At 43.6% G+C, this 25592-nt stretch overlaps 1 protein-coding gene across 1 annotated transcript in view; it reads left to right on the top strand.

Annotated features, from left to right (window-relative positions):
* Positions 1 to 7762: 7762 nt before the first annotated feature.
* Positions 7763 to 25592, top strand: part of Rpn13 (regulatory particle non-ATPase 13) — a 30756-nt gene continuing 12926 nt past the window's right edge. The window contains exon 1 of the mRNA XM_068381828.1: positions 7763 to 7920. Coding sequence (XP_068237929.1) covers positions 7858 to 7920 — 63 coding nt within the window. The 5' untranslated portion in view covers positions 7763 to 7857. The remainder of the gene's footprint in view (positions 7921 to 25592) is intronic.

Here is a 25592-nt window from a genome sequence, read left to right as displayed (position 1 = left end):
TTCACTGTGAAAAATGTTAACAACTATGATACGAAAGAAGAATAAGAAGAATCTACGGTATTAAAACACGTATGAAAGGAAGGAAAAATAAAAAAATATGGACATGAACATTAAAAATCGAAACAAGATAAAACTCATAATAAGCAATAAGAAAATGAATGTGAAGAGGAAAAATAATTCATCAAGAAATAAACAGTAAAATGGGAAAAAGGTTATCATGAAGAAGAAATCTCATTAAATCGCATACAATAGGACCTGGAGAGAGAGAGAGAGAGAGAGAGAGAGAGAGAGAGAGAGAGAGAGAGAGAGAGAACCCAGCACGCAACAACAGACCGATCTAGGGCAGCCCCTGGGTCAGCCTATGGGCTAGCCCTCGAGGTACAATCGGAATTCGGGTACCGGGATTCTCCTACCTGGAGGCATCTGGCAACGGTACCGGGGGACGTTACCGACACATACGCACGTACAGAGGCGTAAAAAGTGAATGAAAGAAAAAAGGAAGTATATGAGACAAATGACAATTAAACTAGAACAAAAACTGGTATGGTATCTTTAAAGGATCTTTTTGTATTGCGTTGTATCTACGTGCTACGTATAGCAACAACAGCTACAACGACAACTTATAGAATATTGGTTTGTGTAATGTTTATGATTTACACACACATACATACATAAATACACGCATATATACATCCAGTATATATATATATATATATATATATATATATATATATATATATATATACATATATATATATATATATATATATATATATATATATATATATACGTGTATATATGTATATATATATATATATATATATATATATATATGTATATATACACACAGCATCGTCTTCTCTTTCTTCCCCTGCTTCTTTTGTAATCTTTATGGGCACATTCTTTTATTCCTAATGTCCATCTATTATCTTTCATTCTCATTATATGTCCTCTCCAGTTACATTGCTTTTTCTTGCATATGATAAGATCCTCTAGTTTACTCTGATACCCACATTACTCTTTTTCTGTCTCTTAGTGTTATTCTCATCATTATTCTTTCCATAGTTTTTTAGTTGACATTGGCTTATATTCTAAGGCTTTCGTAAAGCTCCAAGTTGCTGATGCGTAAGTTGATAGTGATAGGGCTATCTTTTTTAGAGAGAATGGTATTTTAATTTTCATAATCTCATTTTGTTTACCAAGAGTTCTCAATCCCATGTTTATCCTTCTTTTGATATCGGTCTCAGTCCTAAGTATGTATATTCATTATGATCTCTAGAGATTTGTCCATAACCCTTATTTGTTATCTTTGCATTTTTTTTTTTTTGGTTTTACTTATATTCGTTTTCAGTCCTACATTTCTGCTTTCTCTATTCAAATTGTCTTTTACCTTATGCAATCCCTTCCAGGATTCATTAAACAGAACTATGTTATCTGCAAATCTTGAGTTATTAAGGTGTTCCCCATTAATGTTAGTTCCTACATTTTCCCAATCTAAATTATTAAAAACTTCTTCTATGTACACAATAAATAATTTAAGAGATGTAGTCCCCCTGTCGAGCTCCTTGCTCAATTGGAATTTTCTCACTATCTTTATGTAATTTATGATTGCTGTACCTACTGTGTAGATATCTTCAAGTGTTCTAACATGACATTCATCCATTCCTTGTATTTGAAGTGGTTTCATTGCTGCTGAAATTTTGACAGAATCAAAAGTTTTCTTATAATCTATAAATGCCATACATAGTGGTTTGACATACTCAGTTGATTTCTTCTCCATTAGTTGGTTAACTACATGGATATGGTCAGTTGTTGAATACCTGCTTCTAAAATCTGCGGGCTCTCTTGGTTAATTAGAATATAGCCGTCTTTCTATTTGGCCTAATATGATCTTCGAAAATGTTTTATATGTTAGTGAAATGCACATATTGGGCGGTAATTTTTCAGCTTTTTTGTGTCTCCCTCTTTGTGAATTAGTATAATGACAAAGTTTTTCCAAGCTGTAGGTGCAGAGCATTCTTGCAGACATTTTGTTTAAAGTTCAATGAGTTTTACTATGATGAAATCTCCTCCATCTATTATTAAATCAATTGTTAGGCCCTCTTCTCCTGCTGCTTTGCCTCTTTTCATGCTTTTTAATGCTTTCTTTACTTCTCCTACTGTTACTTTTGGTACCGGTTCAGGTGCTTCATTATTTCTATTGGCAAAGTTGGCGCCAATGAAGTATCTTTCTTAGAGCATTGCATCACCCCTGAAGGAGTCCATCCTCTCCCTGAGAAAGTGGCAGCCGTTCAGAATTTTCCCAAGCCCTTGACTGTCAAAACACTTCAAGAATTCTTGGACATGGTCAACTATTCTCACGGTTTCCTGCCAGCCATATCCGTCACTCCATCTCCCTCAAGGGCAAGACAAAAGACCTGAAGTGGGGTCCCCTTCAAGTAGTGGCCTTCTGCAACGCAAAGAATGCCTATACTTGGTGCAGACTTACTTTAACATTTCCACCTCCTGGTCGACGTAGCTCACCGTCAGTTAGTCAATGCGGATTTGTACACCTCAACGCCTCTCCAACCGCCCCTTCCGGCCTTGCTCTCCCCATCAGCGCACCGACGGATGGCTACGCCCACCTCCTCACATTGTATCCAGAAGTTTTCCTTCCAGAACTTCGTCAAACGCCAACGGTTCCCGCAAATCACTGTATTTATCGCCACATCAAGACGACACGACGGGTCCCCCAGTGTCCGCCAGATTCAGACACCTGTCACCGGATCATTGACAGCCGCAAAACAGACGTTCACCAAAATGCCAGAAATGAACCTTTGCCAAAAGGCTTCAAGCCCATGGTCGTCACCCTTACACATTGTCCTGAAGAAAGATGGTTCTCTACATCCATGTGAGAATTACAGGTGCCTGAACATGCAGACAGAACCAGATCACTACCCCCTTCCAAACATCGGTGACATGACCTCCTACTTGCACAAAGCGAAGGTTTTCTTCACGCTCCACCTCCTGAAGGGGTATTATCAGGTGCCCATGAACCCAGAAGACATCCCCAAGATTACCATCAGCACCCCATTCGGTACATACACCTTCAGTTACTCCTGTTTTGTCCTTCATAACGTTGGACCACTTTTTAACGTCTCATGGATGGCGTCTTAGAGGACCTCCCCTTCTGTGTATGTTACATGGATGACATACTTGTGTTCTCTTCCACCAAAGAGGAACGCCTCCATCATCTACGCGTGGTGCTCGACCGCCTACAACAGAACAGCCTTGTAGTCCAGTATGACTAGTGTACCTTTGGCGCCAATGAAGTATCGTTCTTAGGGTATTGCATCACTCCTAAAGGAGTTCACCCTCTCCCTGAGAAGGTAGTAGCCGTTCAGAACTTCCCCAAGCCCTCGATTGTCAAAGCACTTCAAGAATTCTTGGTCATGATCAACTATTATCACTGTTTCCTGCCAGCCATTGCAACCACTCTTACCCCCCCCCCCCCCTTTTTTATGCCTCCCTCAAGGCCAAGCCAAAAGACCTGAAGTGGGGTCCCCTTCAAGAAGCGGCCTTCTGTAATGCAAAGAATGCCCTATCAATTGCTGCTGCTCTCACTTTTCCTGTGCCCCATGCCCCTCTCCTTCTCTCCACCAATGCCAGCGATCGCTATTGGGACAGTCCTCGAGCAGGTAGTCAACAGCTTGCCCCACCAATTGGCCTTCTTCAGTAGAAAACTGTCTAAGGTAGAATCCGACTACTCTACCTTCGACTGCGAATTGTTAGGGGTGCACTTGGCTGTCCGTCACTTTTGCCTCTTCTTGGAAGGTATGCCCTTCATCATTCGTACGGACCACATACTTCTGGTGCATGCCTTCACTCGACAGTCTAATACCTGGTCTGCCTGTCAATTCCGACATCTCTCTGCTATGGTTGAATACAATTGTACCCTTCTGCACGTACCTGGGTACCCCGTTACTGATGCCCTGTCAAGAAACACATTGGCTGCCATTCACCTGGGATTGGATTACAATGCCTTGGCAGAAGCCCAATGAAAAGATCCAGAGTACCAAGCATGTTGGACATCCTGCACATCCCCCCGTTGGGAGGATGTCCCTCTTGACGACTCCAACACCATCCTCCTCTGTGACGTCAGCACTGGTAGACATAGAAAGTGGATACCTTCTCCCATGCGCTGACAGGTGTTTGATTTTATTCATGGCCTTTCACGTCCCTCGTGCCATTCTACTGGACAGCTACTGAAGACAAAGTTCATTTGGTATGGCATTAATAAGGATGCTAAGGATTGGGTCCACACCTGTACTTCATGCCCAAACTCAAAAGTACATCGATACACTGATTCAGGAGTGGGCTCCTTTCATCAACCTCAGCGGTACTCTACCCACATTCACGTCGATGTTGTAGGTCCCCTACCCACATCACAAGGACATCATTACCTGTTTACCATTATCAACCGCTCCACTCGGCCTGAAGCCATTCCTATGGAAAATGCAACATCCTTACTCTCAGGAGGGATAGCGAGATTTGGTATCCCTGAGCATATTACTTCCGACAGGGGTAACACTTTCACCTCCTACTTGTGGACATCATTTGCGAATCTCCTTGGTATCACCCTTCATCAAACAACCGCATACAACCCTGCTGCCAACGGTATGGTTGAACGTTTTCCCCGTACCCTCAAAGCAGCTTTGATGTTCTGCTGCAAGGACTCCAACTGGTTTACCCAGCTTCCCTGGGTCCTCCTGGGACCAAAGACCACTCCTAAAGATGCCCTGAATGTCTCGGCAGCTGAAATGGTGTATGGCGACCCGTTGGTCATCCCTGCCGAATTTTTCCGTCTGCCACCTCCTCTGACAATCTTCAGCGTCTACGTCACGTTGGGGCAAAATTTACTCCATGCCGCCAAACTTACAAGCTCCCAGCTAAGCAAAACATACCAACAGATCTGCACTCATCAACACATGTTTTCCTGTGCAACAACACTAGTAAGCCACCGTTAATGCCCCCTTACACGGGCCCTTTCCTCGTGATCCGTCGTCTGCTGAAAGCATTCCTCCTTAACATATGTGACAAAGAAGACTAGGTCTCCATTGATCAGCTTAAACCTGCAAATCTCCTGCCAGATGACCCACCTACCGTACACCTCTCAAGAAGAGGGTGCCCTATTTCTTATGTATGTATGTCGATTTTAGGGGGAAGCCATGTACACCTCATGTATCACACACATGCTCGTACATTGTAACGGTATTTCTTATTTTTTTGTATATTGTCGTTATCGCTGTCCCCCGTCACTGATAACCTGTCAATTCGTGTATTTTTCTGCACCATGGTGTTTGAATTTTTGTATCGTTCTTGACTGGAACGACCAAATATAGTTCAGTTGCATTCACGAGAGTTACAGTTACAACCTAACTGTTCGCCGGCACTTAATATGCCTTGCTATGAGATCAGGTCTACATGATAAGAAGGAAAATCTATACATCCTTTTTATTCTCTGCTGCATACAAGCTTACAGTGCCATGCAGTTGGTAAGAGGCTCACATCTTCGTCCTTTAGGTGTTCACACAGATTTAGTTTTCTTGTAAAGAAAACATTTGCTCTTGTCAGTGGGTGACTCAGAACGCCTCACCTTTGTGCTAGGATGGGATAGCTCTTCACCTGCTTGCCTTTTACCTTTTCGTTCCTCTTTCTATAGCCTACTGATATGCCATTTACTCGTATAAGTTTGGTAGCACTCTCGTTGGTAGAACCCTTTTGACTGAGGCTCAGCGTTTAGCCATAATTTGATAGCCAGGCCTTCTCCACCATGAGGCTCAATACTACACAGTATTCTAGAAGTTTTATTCCAGCTGTTACCAAGTTGTGGAATGATATTCCTAATCGGGTAGTTGAATCAGTAGAACTTCAAAAGTTCAAAGTTGCAGCAAATGTTTTTATTTTGACCAGGCTGACGTGAGTCTTTTTATAGTTTATATATGATATATCTGTTTTGACGTTGTTAACAGTTTATATATGACATATCTGTTTTGGCGTTGTTAATAGTTTATATATGACATATCTGTTTTGACGCTGTTACTGTTTTTAAAATGATTTATTGTTAAGTTGTTCTCATCATTTATTTATTTCCTTATTTCCTTTCCTCACTGGGCTATTTTTCCCTAGTGGAGCCCTTGGGCTTATAGCATCTTGCTTATCCAACTAGGGTTGTAGCTTGGCTAGTAATAATAATAATAACAACACTATACTGTCCTGTCGTTTATCTCTGAAATTCACTTCTTTTGGGAGGGCCTTTTGGTAGTATGTGACACAAGCATTTATTGAAGTTTATTTCAGTGTCATCAGTTTTTGCCGAATCATCGTCATCCATGCTTATCAATAAGATTAAAAACTAATGTTAAAACCACTATAATACCACCAATATCACCTGAAATGGAAGAATGAAGAATAGGGTTTTGTGAGTGAACATCACGCAATTAACGCCAAATTGCATGCTTCTTCTTGGATTTATAACTTTATCAGTAATAGATAATATTATATAAACATGATTTACCTGCAGGAAGAAAGCTCGTGATATAAGGTATTATCCGAAGGTAAAGATAAATGAAGCATGTATAATAAGATGCTATGGTCTGACATAAAAATAGTGCTATTTTTCGTATCCTTTCGTATTTCTAGCAGTGTTATTAATCAATTCCCAACGAACATGTATGATTGTAAATATTACTACAAGATCTAGAGAAATTAATTTTCAGTTGGCAAAATACGTCAACAAAACAACACATATCACACATATGTCGAAGTCAAAGTTTCATGATTGAACCCTAAAAATGTTTACACAATTTTCAACACTACTCTGTTCACAACCTGATACTGACTTCAGGAACCATTTTTTTTTTCACTTTACAACAGTTTCATGTTAAATCTAGGGACTTTTTGCTTTTGATATAATACCAATTAACTTTGGTTCGGTCGCTGATGCTACGAACTACTAGATTAATGTACTTTTTGAAAATCCTCTTGTATTAAAACTCCTTCAAACTTCACTAAACAAGATTGATTTTTTTATCAGTCTTATTATACTTCATCATATATGCTCAAAATCATATCCAAATACTTTTATCTAGAAATTATACTTCATCATATATATACTCAAAATCATATCCAAATACTTTTATCTAAAATTCTAGATAGTGTACTGATTCCCCAAAATAAATAAAAATTCGAATATGTATCAGAAAATTTAATAAAGTTTGAATGAATATGGAAAGAAACTAGTTTTCAGGAATTATTTTTGTGCATCTATTAGATAATTCTGAAGTAGCTATTATAGATAATGTGCAAGTAATGCAAATAAGAATGTCTCTCTCATTCCTTTATAGCTTTTCCACGTTACTTTAATAAGTTCTAATACTTATACTTTGATATCTGTTTTATCAGCAACCATGATAAAATTACAGAATATAACATTTAACTTCAAGAACCTGTTAAACCAATTTAATTTGTTAATTTCTTCGGTGCATGACTACGTGACATTTGATACATTTGATATCTATGATACGTTCTCTTCGTCCTCCATTCTAAAATACATAAGGGAAAATAGGTAAACTTATAAAATTGCTAGAAAATCGGCATCATTTGAGCTAATATCTACTTTAGTATTTTATTAGAACAGAAAAATTAATATTTTCTTATATTTAAAAGCGAAATTAAGAATTAGATAAATAGAAAGGCCTCAATTTAACTTTACCCAGTTTACCTTACTACGAGAAAGGAGCGAAAGGGACGCTCAGAAGTGTTTAGTCACTTCTCTTCAGATTGTCCAGAACTTGAGTCAGAGATAGAACCCTAAAGATGTCGTCGGCGTTATTTGGTGGAAGTGCGAGATCATCCAGTAAAAATCTGGTGGAATTTCGAGTAAGTAAAGCTACAATTTAGTGTTATAATTAATTGATTGCTTAGTGTAATTTTTTATATAGGAAGGTATGCCAGGCTACATACTTCTTGTGTGTTTCCTCGGCCACCCCTTATGTATTTCGTCATCTTTATGATTAAAACATATTTCTAACCAGTAACCTTTGATGGAAGTGTGTTCCTTGACTTAGAAGTGTTATTGGTGAGGTATTAATTTGTTTGGGTAGCCTAGGGTGGTGTAGTTGACAGTCCTCGCCTCCAGCAGATATCACTAGCTTTACCTCACTGTATATATTTACTTTTGCGCCGTTTAGCAATCCAACGATATTGGACGTTTAAGATCACAGCATTTCCGTGCTACAAGTATAATTTTGTGTACAATTTCTGATTGAACTATCAGGAAACTTGAATAATGCCTCTCGAATTATGGGGTTCAAACTGATTTTCTAGTAGACAGAAATACGCTATTTTGCAACATTTGTGAAAATATAAAACGAAACTGGGGTGGTAATATATCTCAAGCAACTCCCCTTATCATTTGCGTCGCATTATTAATGCTTTAGATCCTAAACTGTCGTGTCAGTTGTTCCCATCAAATACAGTATTGTAATGGATGAAGTCGCTGGAGCTAAAAGAATTTTTGGTTAAAGTTAAGGAGCCTGTGTATATCAGCGGCCAGTTCCTCACTCGTTCATTAAAAATGGATATCAACTAACCTAAACTTTCCCCCCAACCTAACCTACAATCCATGTCCTTACCTACTTACCTAACGCCCCCTGTAACCCCCCCTTACACTGCCGTATTCCAAGTTAAACGTAATGATACATACAGGTGCCTGCTATCATACATACACCCCAAAGTTAATTTAATGAATAGTTAGTCAGGTACGCTAAATTTTTTGGTTAATACATGATACTTGAATTTCTAGCGAAACTGGAATTTGCTGTAAGAAATGGACGAGTGCTGGCTAGTTTGGCATTTTTCCTCTATGATTAATGGGGACTGGGTCAAAATAACCTACGTATCGATCGATTAAGATGTGAAGTCAATTTCGAAATCTTAAATTCATTGTTTACTTCTGGGAGACATATTATGAGGTACTGTCCATGCGTTTGGATTTGCTTTTGGCAGTTGTTCTGTTTTTGTATGACATAATCATTACCTGGCTTCTTTAACTAGTTAAGAGCTTCCAAATATTTATGCACAAGTTTCCGGATATTGTCCTACAATGGCCATTGGAGCCTTTGTGTATCAGCGGCCAGGTCCTCCCGTGTGTATAGAAAATAGACACCAACTAACCTAAACCTTCTCCACCTAACCTAACCTACAAGTCATGTCTTTACCTACTTACCTAACGGGGGTCTAACGCCCCCCTACGACCACTTTTACCTAAAGGGGGGAGGCCGCTAACGTTCCCCCTACGACCCCTCATACACTACCGTATTCTAAGTCAGCAGTAATCATACATACAGGTAGCCGCTATCATACATACAACCCAAGTCATTTTTTTCCCTCCCCTTCAGCTGTAGCATGACTACCATCACATGAAGATGTCTCCAAGAGAGAAGTACAATCTATTAGAAAATTCAGCGTAATTTCATCTATTTCGGTAATTGATTATGTTGAAAACACACTGCGTACAATGTATGGCTATAGTTGCTCACATGAAAGTAAAAAATATCCCCAAAATAATGACCTGCGGGAATGGTGTGTTCACCGCATTCTTGTTCTTTCTGCCAGAACAGGGGAACAGTGAGGTTGTTTATTTTTGCAAGCATAGCGAGCCAAAGTGGAGCGAAAACCATTTGAGGGACGTGATATGAATTATAGGTACTTTCGATACTTTAATTTCCTATTACTGTACTTACATATCCCATATTTTTTTCCAACTGGTTATCAAGTGTTTATTATGCATTTGTTCCGTAACTGGAATACAAACCACGCTATTTATTAGGGGTTATACTTTCGGCGGAGCTGAAATGACGAGCAATTAAAATTTAACGAGGGTTAACTACCCACACCGCTAGTTAGCGGGGGTAGGGGGGGTTAGCTTGCTACCACTCCCGTTCACACACCTGCGATTTAGTCACTTTACTTTTGGCTCGGATCGAGAGCGGTTGTTTCCTCTCTCCCTCCTCGCCTATTTTGGACTGCCATTAATTTTTGTCTTTTAACTTTGTTTATGTATACATATGTGTATAGAAATGTGGTAAGTTTCCTTTTCAGTGTTTGTGCTGTGTGTGTGATACATATACGACGACACTTGCGTAGTAGCAAGGCCAGCACAGTTCCACTACAACGAAGTCCTTTGGACTTCGGTCCTGGACTCTAACGCAGACCTGCTTACGGTCCCAATCGGTGGATGCTCGCCCTTTTTTAAAGGGCACTTCCCAGTTCCTGATCATCCTCAGTTCCTGATTGTCCTGCCACTGGTCATCCTACCAGCTGACCTGCCAACCTACTAGCGCTACCGTCGCGCGCGCTCGCCGACATCCGTGCGCGGGTACCGATGGTCTCCCGCGTGCACGCTCGCCGACATTTTTACGTGCGCGAGCGCCGACATTCTTACATGCGCGAGCGCCGACGATCTTCCGCACGCGGGTACCGATGGTTTCCCACGTGCGTGCGAGCGCCGACGATCTTACGTGTGCTGGTTCTGATGGTCTCCCGAGCGCGCGCTCGCCGACATTCTTATGCGCGCGAGCTCCGATGTTCTTCCGCGCGCGAGCGCCGATGTTCTTCCGCGCGCAGGTACCGATGGTCTCCCGCGCGTGCGCGCCGAAATTCTTATGCGCACGAGTGCCAACGATCTTCCGCGTGCGGGTACCGATGATCTCTCGCGCGCGCCAATTGTCTTCCGCGTGCACTAACATTCTTGTACGCGCGCGCTGACGATCTTCCGCGCGGGCGCCGATGATTTTCTAAGCGCAAGCACCAATGCTCTTGCGCGCACGCCAATAGTCTTGCACGCGCGCGTGGCAACAGTTCCGCGCGCTGGCGCCTAGGGTCTCCCGCGACGCGCACCTACAATATTGCGCGCGTGCGCGCCGACTTTCTTCTGCGATGGTATCCTGCACGTGCTCCAACAGTCTACCGCGCACGTGCACCGATGGCCTTCGCGCGTGCACACTCCAATAATCCCAAGTGCGCGCGCCGATGGTCTTCTGCACGCACGCGCCAACAGTCTCCACGTAGTATTCTCACGCACACGCCAATGCTCCCACTGTTGCGCAACCAGCCACGCGCTTCAGTGCATTCTAGGGAGAATACACAAAACTACTCAGTGCCTTACTGTGCGCCAGCGCTCTTCCTCACTTTCCTGCGCCCTCCTGTGCAGTTACGGTCCCGGATCCATGCGCCAGCTCTTGACAAAGAGTCAAGGCTCGCAGATCCAGTGCACCAGCTCTTGTCTAAAAACCAGCGCTTGACTGCTCTCCAGGCAGATATTAAGCACCAGCATCATCCTGTGTGCCATAGCTCCAGACTCACCTACACACTCGCGCAATTGTCAGTAAAAAGGAATAAAACTTTTTGGACAGGTCACCATTGCCCCATTCCTCCCCACAAACACATAAACATTGCCACCGGGAAAAGAGGAATAAGGCTCCACAGAAGTATTCAAGATCCCGAAGATTCCATCCTACAAGGGAATCGAAATGGGGAATTCTTGGTCCCTGTCTCTTCTGAAGTTTCTTTTTTCCTTGACAGACCACCGGCAGGAAACAGGAAAGCATCAACAGACTGATCTCTAGATCACTGTTTGCTGATGGCTAGTTCACGGTTTACTGATTGCTAGGTTGCCGATCACCAGATCGCCAATTGCTAGCTCAATGCTGATCTTTGACCTCTAGTCCCTCCAATGACTAACGATCTCCTATTGCTAGCATTTCTAATCACCGATTGCTAGTCAATAACCAGTCATCAGCTTGCTGATGACTAGATCACCGATGGACAGCTCATCTTTCTTCAATCATTGAACTCGGCTTGCTGATCTCTGACCAGCCCATCTTTAGCTTGCTCATCTCTGACCAAACAGGGGGGACCATAATCAGCTGGCTGATCTCGAGCTCACCATCGGCTCATCAGTTATTTGCCAGCAGATCAGAAGTTATACAACATACTTCTCGCCACTGGCCGTTTGCCATCACACTAAAGTGATCTGTGAACGTTCGACAACCCTCATCAACGGCTTGCCAACAGGGAACTACTTGCGAACACTCTCCAACTGCACAGTAACCACGGTACCCAACGGTTAACCATTGATTAACATTCGCCAGATTGATTCTATTCCAAGGAATAGCATCAATCCCATCAGGGCGCGTGGTAAGGCTAAGCGTGGCCTTCCTTTTAAAGAAATTCTCTCTGAGAAGAATTCTTACACTGGGTATTGCGCCTGATCCTTTACGACACGAGTCAAGACTCCAGCGTCAACAATCTTCCATGCAAAAGGATCACCAAGGAGCTGTCCCTTTGGGTCGATTTCCACATCATGTTGGAGTTCGATCAAGGGCTAAGACCTCAGGTCTTCATTTGCACACTGGACCTAAAGAACACTTACTCCCAGGTCCAAACCATCCATCTAGGTAGGTTGGAAGATTCAGTCTAGACAAACAAGAAACACCAGTTCAAGGCACTGTGCTTCGGTCTTTCCACTACACACATCCTGGTCTCACAGGATCGGCTTCTGTCTCCTCTCTCTCGGGACGACTGACTGACCTTAGCAGACTCAGTGGCAACCTTGCATTAACACTGAAACTTCTGAAGTCTTTACCAAGGTCCAGTGATCAGGGTAAACCTACGGAAATCTTCCCTATTTCCCTCCCAGGAGACTGGTGTATCTGGGAATAATTCTAAACACCAATCTCCACAAAAACCTTCTCGAAACGAGAACGACTTCCATTCCAGGAGACTTGAGTCGGAAAAAGAAGAAAGGAGGGACCATAGTGCTGCACCACACGACCTCAGCCCTCTGGACAGAGCCCGAAGGTACCTTCACGTAAATCTCTTAGGAGATGAAGGCCAACTTTCCGGTCCTTCAGCAGCCTCATCGGTTCCTAACAGACCACTCAGTGATGTGATGGACGACACACCACATAGAGACACATCGACAAGCAAGTAGGAACTGGCTTGTAGCCTCTTCCCATCTAATAGTATAAACACTAAGATGGGCCAAAGTCCGTTCGGTACCACTATCAGCCCGCTTCATTCCAGACTGGAAGAACGTGCTCGCCGACAATCTGTGCACAGCATCTCAGATAAGGTTGTAGTGGTTTGCGGACTGTGGCCAGAAGTAGCACCCGAACTGCCTAGTGTCCGAATGCCGACCACAACCCGACGTTCACTACACAACAAATATACAACGGTGGAATACCCAAAAAACCTAAGTAACAGGTCAAGAGCACGGAGCTCTGGGCACCACCCCTTGATTTATACTGGGCAAGGGGACCCAGCTAGAATCTTGCTTTTTATCATACCTTTTATTGGGCTAGCTGGATTATAAATAAAAGTACTGTATAAGAGCATTAGGTGAAAGGAAATATTGTTTTTTTCTGATAACTGGACACAGTGTGGGAAAATGAATTATGATAAATTACTGTATTTATGAGAGCTTAAAAAAACAGCGGCGGAGGAAAAGACACCGTGGTGAGAGGTTCTGAAATGAAATGCTGTACAGTATACATAAAACAGGCAAAAAAAAATATTTATTTGAAAATTAAACTATTAGGAATACATTAATATATCAATTAAGATAGTCAAAGGCAAAATTAACATCCCTTTTGCATATTGTACCAGCAAGAGAAAAAATACTAAGCTACATGCAAGATATATCACCACACAGTTACAAAACGGAACTTCAAAATCCTTACAAAACTATGACGGCAGAACCTGAGGATTTGAAAGACTTAGAAATATTAGGATTCTCAACATAGCCTCTAAAACAAAAAAAAAAAAAAACATTTCTTCAGAACTAAGCTTAAAGGAGAACCCCGCAATACTATAGTTTTATAGCATCGGTAATGACCAGTAATACACTTGAACACTTACTATCTAATGAGCCATCTATAAAGAACATATAACGGTGAAAAATACAGTACTGTACCACAATTTTCCCTAAATCAATACTGTTCTCATCAATCTCCCGTCCACCATCGAGATGCAAAGTCACTTAAACAGTCCTAAATTCTGAACAGTACAGCTGCATACTATGTCGTACAGGTCTCTGCGGGCCCACTATAACAATACTCGAACACAGTCATTCCCTGCCCAACATGAATTCACTCCTTGGGCCTCTGATCAGATATGCCATTTCAATAGCTCCTGTTAACTATTAATGTTTATGACACACTCTCATATAGCGAAATTCTTCCCCGTTACTTCGCACATCGAAACTAAATACTGTATCTACAGTATTAACTTTACTGTGTTGACTGTCGAACACGAGCAATCGCCATTGGCCTTATAATACATTGGTTGTGGTGTTATTCAGTCAAACCCTTGATGGGACTTACAGTTCACAGGCAATGTAATATGTATACAGAGCAGCATCACAGACCACTACACACTTGTAACAGGCCATCAACCACATTCATAATTGTTATACTCACTCTTTTCTATATACATACAGTAGTGTGCTAGATAATCTTCCCTTACACTCCCTACTGAGTGTAGGGGCTGCTGTCAATACCTGGAAAGGAATAATAACAGATAAGATATTTTCTGGAAAGAGGGCTTGAGGGATACAATGAAAAATACAATATGAATAAAACTACTGTATTTGTTTTTATACACACAAACCATTAAAGTTTTCTTAGACACAAAACCTTATATATTGCAAGGTATACCGAATGGACTTTGGATCGCCATATAGCCAACAAAGTCCCGACTTTACGAGGTCCTCCAACTAGGGGGTCTGTTTGCAACGCTCCTGAATCTCGGGCTACCATTGCTCACCAGCCCTAGACCCCAAGGCTCTCTGGCAACAACGGTGGGTACAACAATGACGTTTACGTCTCGTCCCTGTTTTATCTGGAGAAGGGCACTCAACAAGGCTAGGACATCGGTCAACCTCTCAAGGACTCTCCTAGCTCCGCTATGGCATTATGCAGAACGGTATCCAAACCTTTTGCAGCTCCTGATAGAGCCTCCAAGAGAACCCTCTCCACATAACAGACAACCCACTTTGACACCTACCACAAGCTATAGCTTTGCTATGATTGTACGCCTGAAGACTACCCAATACCTCTTTGCGAAAAGGTTGTCTAGATATCTGAGGCATTCCTCAGCATCAGTCTACCAGGCAGTATCACGTCTTGTGTGGTTGGTGTCATGTGAAAGTCTCTCTCCACTCGATACCTCGATTCCAGCAATAGCGAAATCTTCGAGTACATGCAAGAGGAAAAGACCCCCTATTCAGTTTTGACAGGTAAAGATGATCACTCAACCTTGATCCTTCACCTTCAAACTGAAAGAAAGGGACACCCTCTCATCGATAGACTTTTCCTAACTCATACGGACTTACAACTTGCCTTTCCCCATTCAGAATTGAGACCTTCCTCTCAGAACATGGTTCAAATCTCTGATCCCTAAAGGGACCTCCTTGTGTTCCACTTCACCAGGCAACAAATTTTCTCCTGATTTAAGAACACAATGTTCCTACACACTATGACAGCAACCATATGAGTCAAGGAACTTCATGGTCTCTCTTTCGACATCGCCCATTATTGAGAAGGGTGAAAGACAATGTTCAGTTTTGTCCCTGAGTATGTCACCAGACAAAGTCTCCAGAGGTGACGGATCCTACACAAGTCTCAACTAGGTAACGGACGATCCAGATCATCCGTTACTGTACCCAGGGTAAGGTATGAGACTTTACCTAAAGAAAATGGGGAGAGACTGGAGGAGGATCACCGAAACATCATCTCGACATGACGACTCACAGTGTCAGGGGCATAACTATGCCCCTGGTCCTTCTTAGCAGTTTACTCTGTGACGCAGGTTTTACAAGAAAGGATGTGAATGCTCCAGGTGACTTTCACAACCTTTCTCCTGCAAGACGTGACCCACAGGAACTCGATACGATTTCTATCGGTCCGGTGGTGGCTGCACAACAGCTGGTTGTATACCTCAAGCTCCTTATTGGACAAGTAGCAGAAGGTTGAGGGCACTGTTACCCAGTTTTAGTCTGCGTGAATGAAAAGATTTGACTGGCTCTTATTCTTTTCTTCATCCTACCCTCTCGTGGGGAAAGCAGCATCCTGGGTTCTCTGCATAAGCTGACCTCGAACCACTGCAGGTAAACCATGCTCCCTTGTGTACTTAGTATTAAGCTAATACTGTTGCGTCCCCATACCCTGGCGAAGTGGTATTGGGAAGTCTTGGTTACGTCAGGTTTTTCCTACATAGACTCTGCATAACTTTACCTAGACAGTCACACTTCTACACGTCTCAACACACATCTTGCATAGGGCGCGGACCTTACGTAGCAAGGTTTAGCGAGGGCAGGGACTCCTTATTTTTGAGTACTAACATACCCAGATAAGGAGTCCCCGGGCAAAGCCAAAAGCCAGATTGGCAGGGACGTCCATCCTTCCTAATGGGTGAGTCACCCCTAATAAATAGTGTGGTTTGTATTCCAGTTACGGAACAAATAACAAATTCGTAGATAATTTGTATTTTTAAATATTAAACTTAGCCGGTGAATATATAATAGCTGACGTCTCGGACGGCTCGACAGAAACACAAAAACTCGCGAGCGATCGCCATGAAGGTTGCGGGTGTGCCCACCAGCGCCAACTATCGGCCAGATACCGCATATACATGTAAACAGCTCCAGTTCTTCTCTGTCGGTCTTGTCGACAAGTTGATTCCATTACTCGCTGTTGACCTGGAGTTTTTCGTCATTCTTGGTGAAGTACTTCTTTTTGGTTTTGAGCTTTTGCAGTGCAGGTGTTTTTATCTTCAATTAAAACTCTTGAACTCTTTTTTGGATAGATTTTATTGTTGATGACTTTGGATTGTTTTTGGATTTTCTTTGACTTTTCAAAATGGCTGACCCTTCTCCGATTCCTAATTTCGTAAATGTAATGCTAGGGATTGTAACAAACGTCTTCCAAAGGCCTCTCTCGACCCACATACCGTGTGTTCTAATTGCCGGGGTAAAACCTGCCAATTAGGAGATCGGTGTGATGAGTGCGTGGTACTTTCGGAATTCGACTGGCTAGAGTTTGATAAGTATTCTCGTAAGCTAGAGAGAGATAGGGTGAGGAGAAGTTCCTCTAGATCATTAGAATTTTCCTCCTCCCATGCCCCTGAACCTAATCCTTTCCCTGTAGTAGTTGTGCCTGAACCTTCTACTAGCACTCATGAACCATCAATGCGGGATATGTTGCATGCCATTCAAGCGTTGGGCGAGAGAGTTGAATCTTTGGCAACGGACCGTAATCAACTCATGGCGGATGTAAAAGTGTTAAAGTGTCAGAGTGCCACATTAGAAAATCGTGGGGATAAAGTGATTAGTGCGCAAAGTGTTATAAGTGTTGCGACCGAGGGTTCGTCTGTTCGTGCTTGTCGTTCGCCTAGTCCGAGACCTCTTGCAAGCTCCCATGCACCAGGGAGAAGTAATGTCGTAGGACTTATGGGGACGAGAGGCTTTAACCAACGAACAGACGTTCCCTCTATGGTTTCGGGCGTGTCTCGTCAAGACCGCCCCTACCATAAGACGAGCGAGGCGGTTTTCTCCTCGTCATCCGAAGGCTTCTCGCGTAAGAAACCGTGGAGCAAGGTTTCTAGACCCTTAAAGCGGAAGTCAGTCCCTTCAGGACAGGTCCAGCGTCCTGGCTGTAGCCATTGGGACAGCTCTGACCCTGTGCAGTCATCGGGAGACTGCTCGCCGCCTAAACAAAAGCGTAACACGGGCTCCGAGAGTCTTAGTTTAGGCAATGTTTTGCCGTCACAGACGTTACCATCGTCTCGACCCGTACCGACTCCCGTTGATCCTAAATGGGTTGTCCTGCAGGATATGCAGAATAAGCTTGCCTCCCTTATGGAGGAGTATACCGTTGAGCAGGTTCACGATGATCCTCGCCGTTACGCTGATCGAGATCCTGGCCGTCAGCCGCCCAAACGAGCCTTTGCTCGTCCTGTTGACGTTGACGTTACAAAGTCACGTCAGTCACGTGCCTTGGAGCCTCACTCGATGCAGTCCCGTGTTGAATTTCAGCCGCTTGTTGACGTTCAGCCGCTGCCGCATGCTCGTGTTGACGTTCAGGACGTTCGCCAACCAGCTAAGTTGACTTGTTTTGACGTTGAGCGTCAAGCACCGGAGTCAAGAGTTGTTTTAACTGCTCAATCTAGGCAGTCAAGGCAGTCTCGACTTGACGTCGAGCGTTCTCCCGCTCCTGTTGTTGTTGCTGGTCAGTCCTTTAAGCAGTTACATGACGTAGCGTCCTGGACTGCTACTGATGCTCCTTTGCGTGTGGACTCTGCTTGTCAAGCATTGCCACCACGGCAGGTCTCTCCCTTGCTTGAGACTCATCAGTTGTCGGACGAGGTTCCTTCAGATGAGGATGTTGCTGATCCTCCTCCTACTGATAATCCTTTGGATGTTTTATCAGACGTAGAAGAGCCTAAGGCTGCGCAACCTTCTATGGATTTTAAGAAAATCATGATGATTTTCAAGGATTTTTACCCAGATCATTTTGTTACTGCTGCTCCTTGTTCGCCTCCGTCTGAGTTTGCGCTAGGCTTAGCTGCTACCAAGCCTGCCTTTACTAAGCTAGTGCTCTCTCGCTCTTCTAAGAGGGCTTTACGTCTTCTAGGCGACTGGTTGGTTACCAGGAGGAGTTTGGGGAAGACGGCCTTTGCCTTCCCACCTTTTAAGCTAGCTTCTAGATCGAGCGTCTGGTATGACACGGGAGAAGTTCTCGGCTTGGGAGTCCCTGCCTCTGCCCAGGGTGACTTCTCAAGCCTCGTAGACTCTCCCCGTCGCCTGGCCATGAGACGCTCTAAAATTTGTTGGTCCTCCTCGGACCTTGACCATCTCCTTAAAGGGGTATACAGGGCCTTCGAAGTTTTTAACTTTTTAGATTGGTCTCTAGGAGCATTAAGTAGGAAGATCTCGTCTGCTGACCAAGATGTGTCCTTACTTATTATGTCTTGTATAGACAAAGCCATCCGCGATGGCTCCAATGAGCTCGCCTCCACCTTTACGTCTGGAGTCTTGAAGAAGAGAGAAACCCTTTGCTCTTTCCTTTCAGCAGGAGTTACTCCCTGTCAAAGATCGGAACTTCTCTTTGCTCCCTTATCGGCTGCCTTGTTTCCAACAGCTGTTTAAGGACATTGCTGCTTCGCTTGTACAGAAGGACACACATGACCTGATGGCTTCTTCTGCTCGCAAGGGAGCTCGTTCTTCATCCTTTGTTGTGATACCCAGAATCGAGACTCCTGCGTCTAGGTTTATCCCGCCCTTTCGTGGCAGAGCTCCCAGCAGGGGAGGCTCTCGTGCCGACGGAAAGAGAGGTAAGAGGAGAGGAGCCAAGTCCTCCCGTGGCAGAGTCTGACTGCCCACGTCCTCAGACAGCGGTAGGGGCCAGACTGAACAACTTCTGGCAGGTCTGGGAGAAGAGGGGTGCAGACCAAGAGTCTGTGTTGTTGCTCAAAGAGGGGTACAAAATACCTTTTGTACGCAGACCTCCTCTAGTAACAGTTCCTCTAGACCTCTCTCCCAGGTATCGAGAGGAGTCAAAGAGACAAGCTCTACATCACGAAGTGTCTCTGTTGCTAGAGAAGGGAGCGGTGGTGAAAGTCTCGGACCTTCAATCACCGGGATTTTACAACCGTCTCTTCCTAGTCCCAAAGCATACAGGAGGTTGGAGGCCAGTGCTAGACGTCAGTGCGCTCAACGTTTTTGTTACGAAAACAAAATTTACGATGGAGACCTCGAAGTCCGTCCTAGCAGCGGTCAGAGAGGGAGACTGGATGGTCTCTCTCGACCTGCAAGATGCGTACTTCCACATTCCTATACACCCGGATTCCCAACCGTTTCTGAGGTTTGTTTACAGGAATGTGGTGTACCAGTTTCGAGCACTGTGCTTCGGCCTCAGTCCTGCTCCTCTCGTGTTTACGAGGCTCATGGGGAATGTGGCAAAATTCCTTCATTTATCGGGAATTCGAGCCTCCCTGTACTTGGACGACTGGCTTCTCAGAGCATCGTCCAGTCATCGCTGTCTGCAGGACCTACACTGGACGTTGGGTCTGGCAAAGGAGTTGGGACTTTTGGTCAACTTAGAAAAGTCTCAACTGATTCCATCCCAGACAATTCTCTATTTGGGGATGGAGATTCGCAGTCTAGTTTTTCGGGCTTTTCCGTCTGCCACCCGAATAGAACAAGCCCTGCTCAAAGTCCGACTCATGCTGAAAAGAGAACGTTGTTCAGTAAGAAGTTGGATGAGTCTCGTAGGGACTCTGTCATCCCTGGAGCAGTTTGTCTCGCTAGGGAGACTTCACCTTCGCCCTCTCCAGTTCCATCTAGACTCTCACTGGAACAAGAGCAAGACTTTAGAAGCTGTATCAATCCCGGTCTCCGAGCCAGTAAAAGCATGCCTAAACTGGTGGGACAGCAACATAAGTCTGAGAGAGGGTCTGTCCCTGGCAGTCAAGAACCCAAACCACGTGTTGTTCTCAGACGCGTCGGATTTGGGTTGGGGTGCGACTCTGGACGGTCGGGAATGTTCGGGTCTTTGGACGTCGGTTCAGAAGAGCATGCACATCAACGGCAAGGAGCTATTAGCAGTCCACTTGGCCTTGATGAGTTTCGAGAGCATTCTTCGAAACAAAGTGGTAGAGGTCAATTCAGACAACACCACAGCTTTGGCGTACATCTCCAAGCAAGGAGGCACTCACTTCCACACACTGTACGTGATCGCAAGGGACCTCCTCATATGGTCAAAAAATCGAGGCATCTCCCTGTTGACAAGATTCATCCAGGGGGACTTGAACGTCTTGGCAGACTGTCTCAGTCGGAGAGGTCAGGTGATCCCCACGGAATGGACCCTCCACAAGGACGTGTGCAAGAGTCTTTGGGCGACTTGGGGTCAACCCTCCATAGACCTCTTTGCCACCTCGTTGACCAAAAGGCTCCCGATCTATTGCTCGCCAGTCCCAGATCCAGAGGCGACCCACATAGACGCGTTTCTACTGGACTGGTCTCACCTGGACTTGTACGCATTCCCACCATTCAAGATAGTCAACAAGGTACTGCAGAAGTTCGCCTCTCACGAAGGGACAAGGTTGACGTTGGTTGCTCCCCTCTGGCCCGCGAGAGAGTGGTTCACAGAGGTACTTCAATGGCTGGTAGACATTCCAAGGAGTCTTCCTCTAAGGATAGATCTCTTACGGCAGCCCCACGTAAGGGATCTTCATCAAAGCCTCCCCGCGCTTCGTCTGACTGCCTTCAGACTATCGAAAGACTCTCAAGAGCTCGAGGCTTTTCGAAGGAGGCAGCCAGAGCGATTGCGAGAGCTAGGAGAGCTTCTACCATCAAAGTATACCAGTCGAAGTGGGAAGTCTTTCGAGACTGGTGCAAGTCAGCATCTGGTTCCTCTTCCAGTACCTCTGTAGCCCAAATCGCAGACTTTCTCTTACATCTGAGAAATGTTCGCTCCCTCTCAGCACCCACTATTAAGGGCTACAGGAGCATGTTGGCTTCGGTCTTTAGACATAGAGGCTTAGATCTTTCCAATAATAAAGATCTCCAAGATCTCCTTAAGTCTTTCGAGACCTCTAAGGAGCGTCGTATGGCAACTCCTGGATGGAACTTAGACGTGGTCCTAAGGTTCCTAATGTCAGACAGGTTTGAGCCATTACATTCAGCCTCCCTGAAGGATCTCACCCTCAAGACACTTTTCTTAGTGTGCTTGGCTTCAGCTAAAAGGGTCAGTGAGATCCATGCCTTCAGTAGGAACATCGGCTTTTCCACAGATAAAGCCACATGTTCACTTCAGCTTGGTTTCTTGGCCAAAAATGAACTGCCTTCTCGTCCTTGGCCTAAGTCATTTGATATACCTTGCCTGTCAGAGATCGTAGGCAACGAGCTTGAAAGAGTTCTGTGTCCAGTTAGAGCTCTTAAGATCTACTTAGCTCGTACTAAGTCCTTACGAGGTGGATCTGAGGCCTTGTGGTGCTCAGTTAAGAAGCCATCATTACCTATGTCAAAGAATGCTTTGTCATACTGTATTTTATTAGATTTTTAATCCGAGAGGCTCATTCTCACTTGAGTGAAAAAGACCGTTGCTTGCTTAAGGTTAAGACACACGAAGTAAGAGCTATAGCAACTTCCGTGGCCTTTAAGCAAAATAGATCTCTGCGAAGTATTATGTACGTGACCTTTTGGAGAAGCAAGTCGGTATTCGCGTCATTTTACTTAAAAGATGTCCAGACTCTTTATGAGGACTGCTACACACTGGGTCCATTCGTTGCAGCGAGTGCAGTAGTGGGTGAGGGTTCTACCACTACATTCCCTTAATTCCAATATCCTTTTAATCTGTCTCTTGAAATGTTTTTAATCTTGTTTTGAGTTGTACGGAAGGCTAAGAAGCCTTTCGCATCCTGGTTGATTTGGCGGGTGGTCAAATGTCATTTCTTGAGAGCGCCCAGATTAAGGGTTTTGATGAGGTCCTGTTGTATGGGTTGCCGCCCTTGATACTTCAACTCCTGGGAGTCTTTCAGCATCCTAAGAGGATGGCTGGGCTTCGTGAGGAAAGCGGACTAACAAGGCAGAGTAATCGTTAGAGTCAGCTTCCTTACCAGGTACCTATATTTATTTGGGTTTTGTTATGATATAACTGTCAAAAACTCTAAGCATATACGCCGTAAACTGTATTAATACTGGTCTCTACCCACCACCATGGGTGTGAATCAGCTATTATATATTCACCGGCTAAGTTTAATATTTAAAAATGATATTTTGATTATAAAATAAATTTTTGAATATACTTACCCGGTGAATATATAAATTAAAGTCCCCCCCTTCCTCCCCGATAGAGACCCAGCGGGATGAGAAGAACTGGAGCTGTTTACATGTATATGCGGTATCTGGCCGATAGTTGGCGCTGGTGGGCACACCCGCAACCTTCATGGCGATCGCTCGCGAGTTTTTGTGTTTCTGTCGAGCCGTCCGAGATGTCAGCTATTATATATTCACCGGGTAAGTATATTCAAAAATTTATTTTATAATCAAAATATCATTTTTCCTAACTATACAAACCTTAGCTATTTATACAAACTTGCCCGCCATCCCTATCCCCCTTTAAGTCCTACCTCTAAGCAAAGTGACTAAATCACAGGTGTGTGAATGGGAGTGGTAGCAAGCTACCCCCTACCCCCGCTAACTAGCAGTGTGGGTAGTTAACCCTCGCCAAATTTTAATTGCTTGTCATTTCAGCTCCGCCGAAAGTATAACCCCTAATAAATAGCTAAGGTTTGTATAGTTAGGAAAAATACAAATTATCTACGAATTTGTCATGTTTTTCCAACGGATTATGTAGTGTTTATTATGTCTTTCTGGCAATTATTTTAGGATTTCCCACTAGGATTCCCCCATATTGTTCTTAGGCGGGTTTAGGAAAGCTTGTGAATGGGTGGTTTGCCCATGGTAAAAAATGGGAAAAACACAAGATCGCGAGTAGAAAATGTATATGGTTCATGTATTTAGCTAGAAGTTAAAGTACTCTATCATATATTTAGCAAATTTTGATTTTTAAAAATATGCTGAGCGACTTCAAGTCTGTATGATTTTCAATATGTTTGTCCAATATGTGTGAAATAGTGTAACCTGTCTGCAAATCTACCAACTGTACTACCCGCGGAATGTAATGTTTAGTTGATCACTACCGGTAATGCAAGTGATAGTAATTATTCATCAAAGTTCGATGAGTAAAAACAGTGTCCCTGGAGACTTTTAATCTAGTTGGTAGTTTGCCTCCCAAGAAAAGTAAGGGCATCACTTTTGATTAGGTCAGGTGGGAGTGTGAGGTTTCATTGATTAGTAGTGACATTGCACAGGTAAAGATTTCTTGAAAGTAGGCACACCATATGATATATAATCCTCAGCATAGGTTAGGCTAGGTTTAAATCTTTACTTGTCCACTGGTTCTGTTAATATGGAAACTTTAAAAGTTTCCTTCTTACCCAACAATCTGGTAGAATTAAGTAGCTACAGAATGACTCGCCACCTTCATCTAGTCATTGTCGTTTGTGAATCTTGGCTGGGGCAAAGAACTCTACAAACTTTAGAAAATTCATTCACATTAGAAAGTTGGTTTGATATTTCAAATTTTTAATAATCAGTCGATTAAGTTGCCAAACAACTTTTTTTACTGTAGTGTTTTAATAGAATCGAAAGCAGACTGCTCCTGCCCGTCTACTTATCATCTCGCTTTTTCCAAACTTGACGTATGACACTATTATTACTCATTGTCCATTGAAGTACAGCCAGCCCTCTGTCGTCGTGGGTTTCAGTATTCCACGGTACTGAGATACGCATAATATTTTGAATGAAGTTTTGATTCTTTGTGGAACCTTACTGTTAGAACTGTTGCCCCATCCTAATTCTCTCAAATCACCTGCTCTTCTTTGTACCTGCACAACGCCTGTTCTCTGGCTGACTGTCTCATTCTCCCACGAAAGCATCTTCCATAATTGTTTGTCAAGCAATAAATGTCAAGATAGATAAGAATTTGTTATGGATTGTGGGTGTAGAATTGCGTATACTGTATATGAACACCACATATTCAATACTGAATGCTACTTCTGCGCCTAAAGGATTGCAATGTGTCATGAAGTTTCACTGTGCAGAGCTTTGTAAACGGTGAGTGGTGTTGTACATGAACTGTGGTTTTCTTTTGTCTTTTTTTTACCGTGTACTGTGCTAACGGTGTAGTTACAGTACAGTATTGAACGTAAATAAGGCTGTGTTTGTTTCTACATAACTGCAGTCCTTTGTCTTTTAATAGGTGATATGCTTTCACCTTTGCTGGAATTTCGGCCGTTGAAATTTATAACCAGTTGTGGGTAGTTACTGGTGGGTGACCTCCCCCAGCCAGTACAGAGTAGCCTCTTAGTTTTCAGCTGCTAGAGTACAGAGTAGCCTCTTAGTTTTCAGCTGCTAGAGTACAGAGTAGCCTCTTAGTTTTCAGCTGCTAAAGTACAGACGTATTCCTGTCTCCATCAGATGGCTGTTTTGTCTTTGTTTTTTCTTCTAGTTTATGGTTAGCAGTTTGTTGTGAATGAGGGAATTTAAGGGTGACAAAAGAATTTGCAGTTTCCCCAATGACTGTAGCTGACTCACAGTTCCTTTGTAACCTGGCGATATACACTTTTGTTTGTGTTAAGGGCATTCCTGTTGCTATTTATTCCCTCGCTAGTGTGCAGTAGTGACGATGAGGTCATTGTAACTTAAGAATGAAACCTCATTTGTTGCCATCAATAGAAGGAGAACTTCAACTTATTCCTTCACATATGCAGCACCTTCATCTGTTGCCAAGGGTGGATCCATGCATTCATCAGACTTGATGCACACTGCTGGTCTGTAGAAAAAGGGCACCGCCATTCTTTTTACCCAGTTGGACGATTACTGTTATATTTTGTAAGTCATTCCTAATGTTTTTCTCCCTGTGGGA

This window comes from Palaemon carinicauda, chromosome 10 (genome assembly GCF_036898095.1).
Source record: "Palaemon carinicauda isolate YSFRI2023 chromosome 10, ASM3689809v2, whole genome shotgun sequence".
NCBI classification, from domain to species: domain Eukaryota; kingdom Metazoa; phylum Arthropoda; class Malacostraca; order Decapoda; family Palaemonidae; genus Palaemon; species Palaemon carinicauda.
Note: the sequence above shows the minus strand (reverse complement) of the source record. Positions and strands in the feature narration are given on the sequence as shown.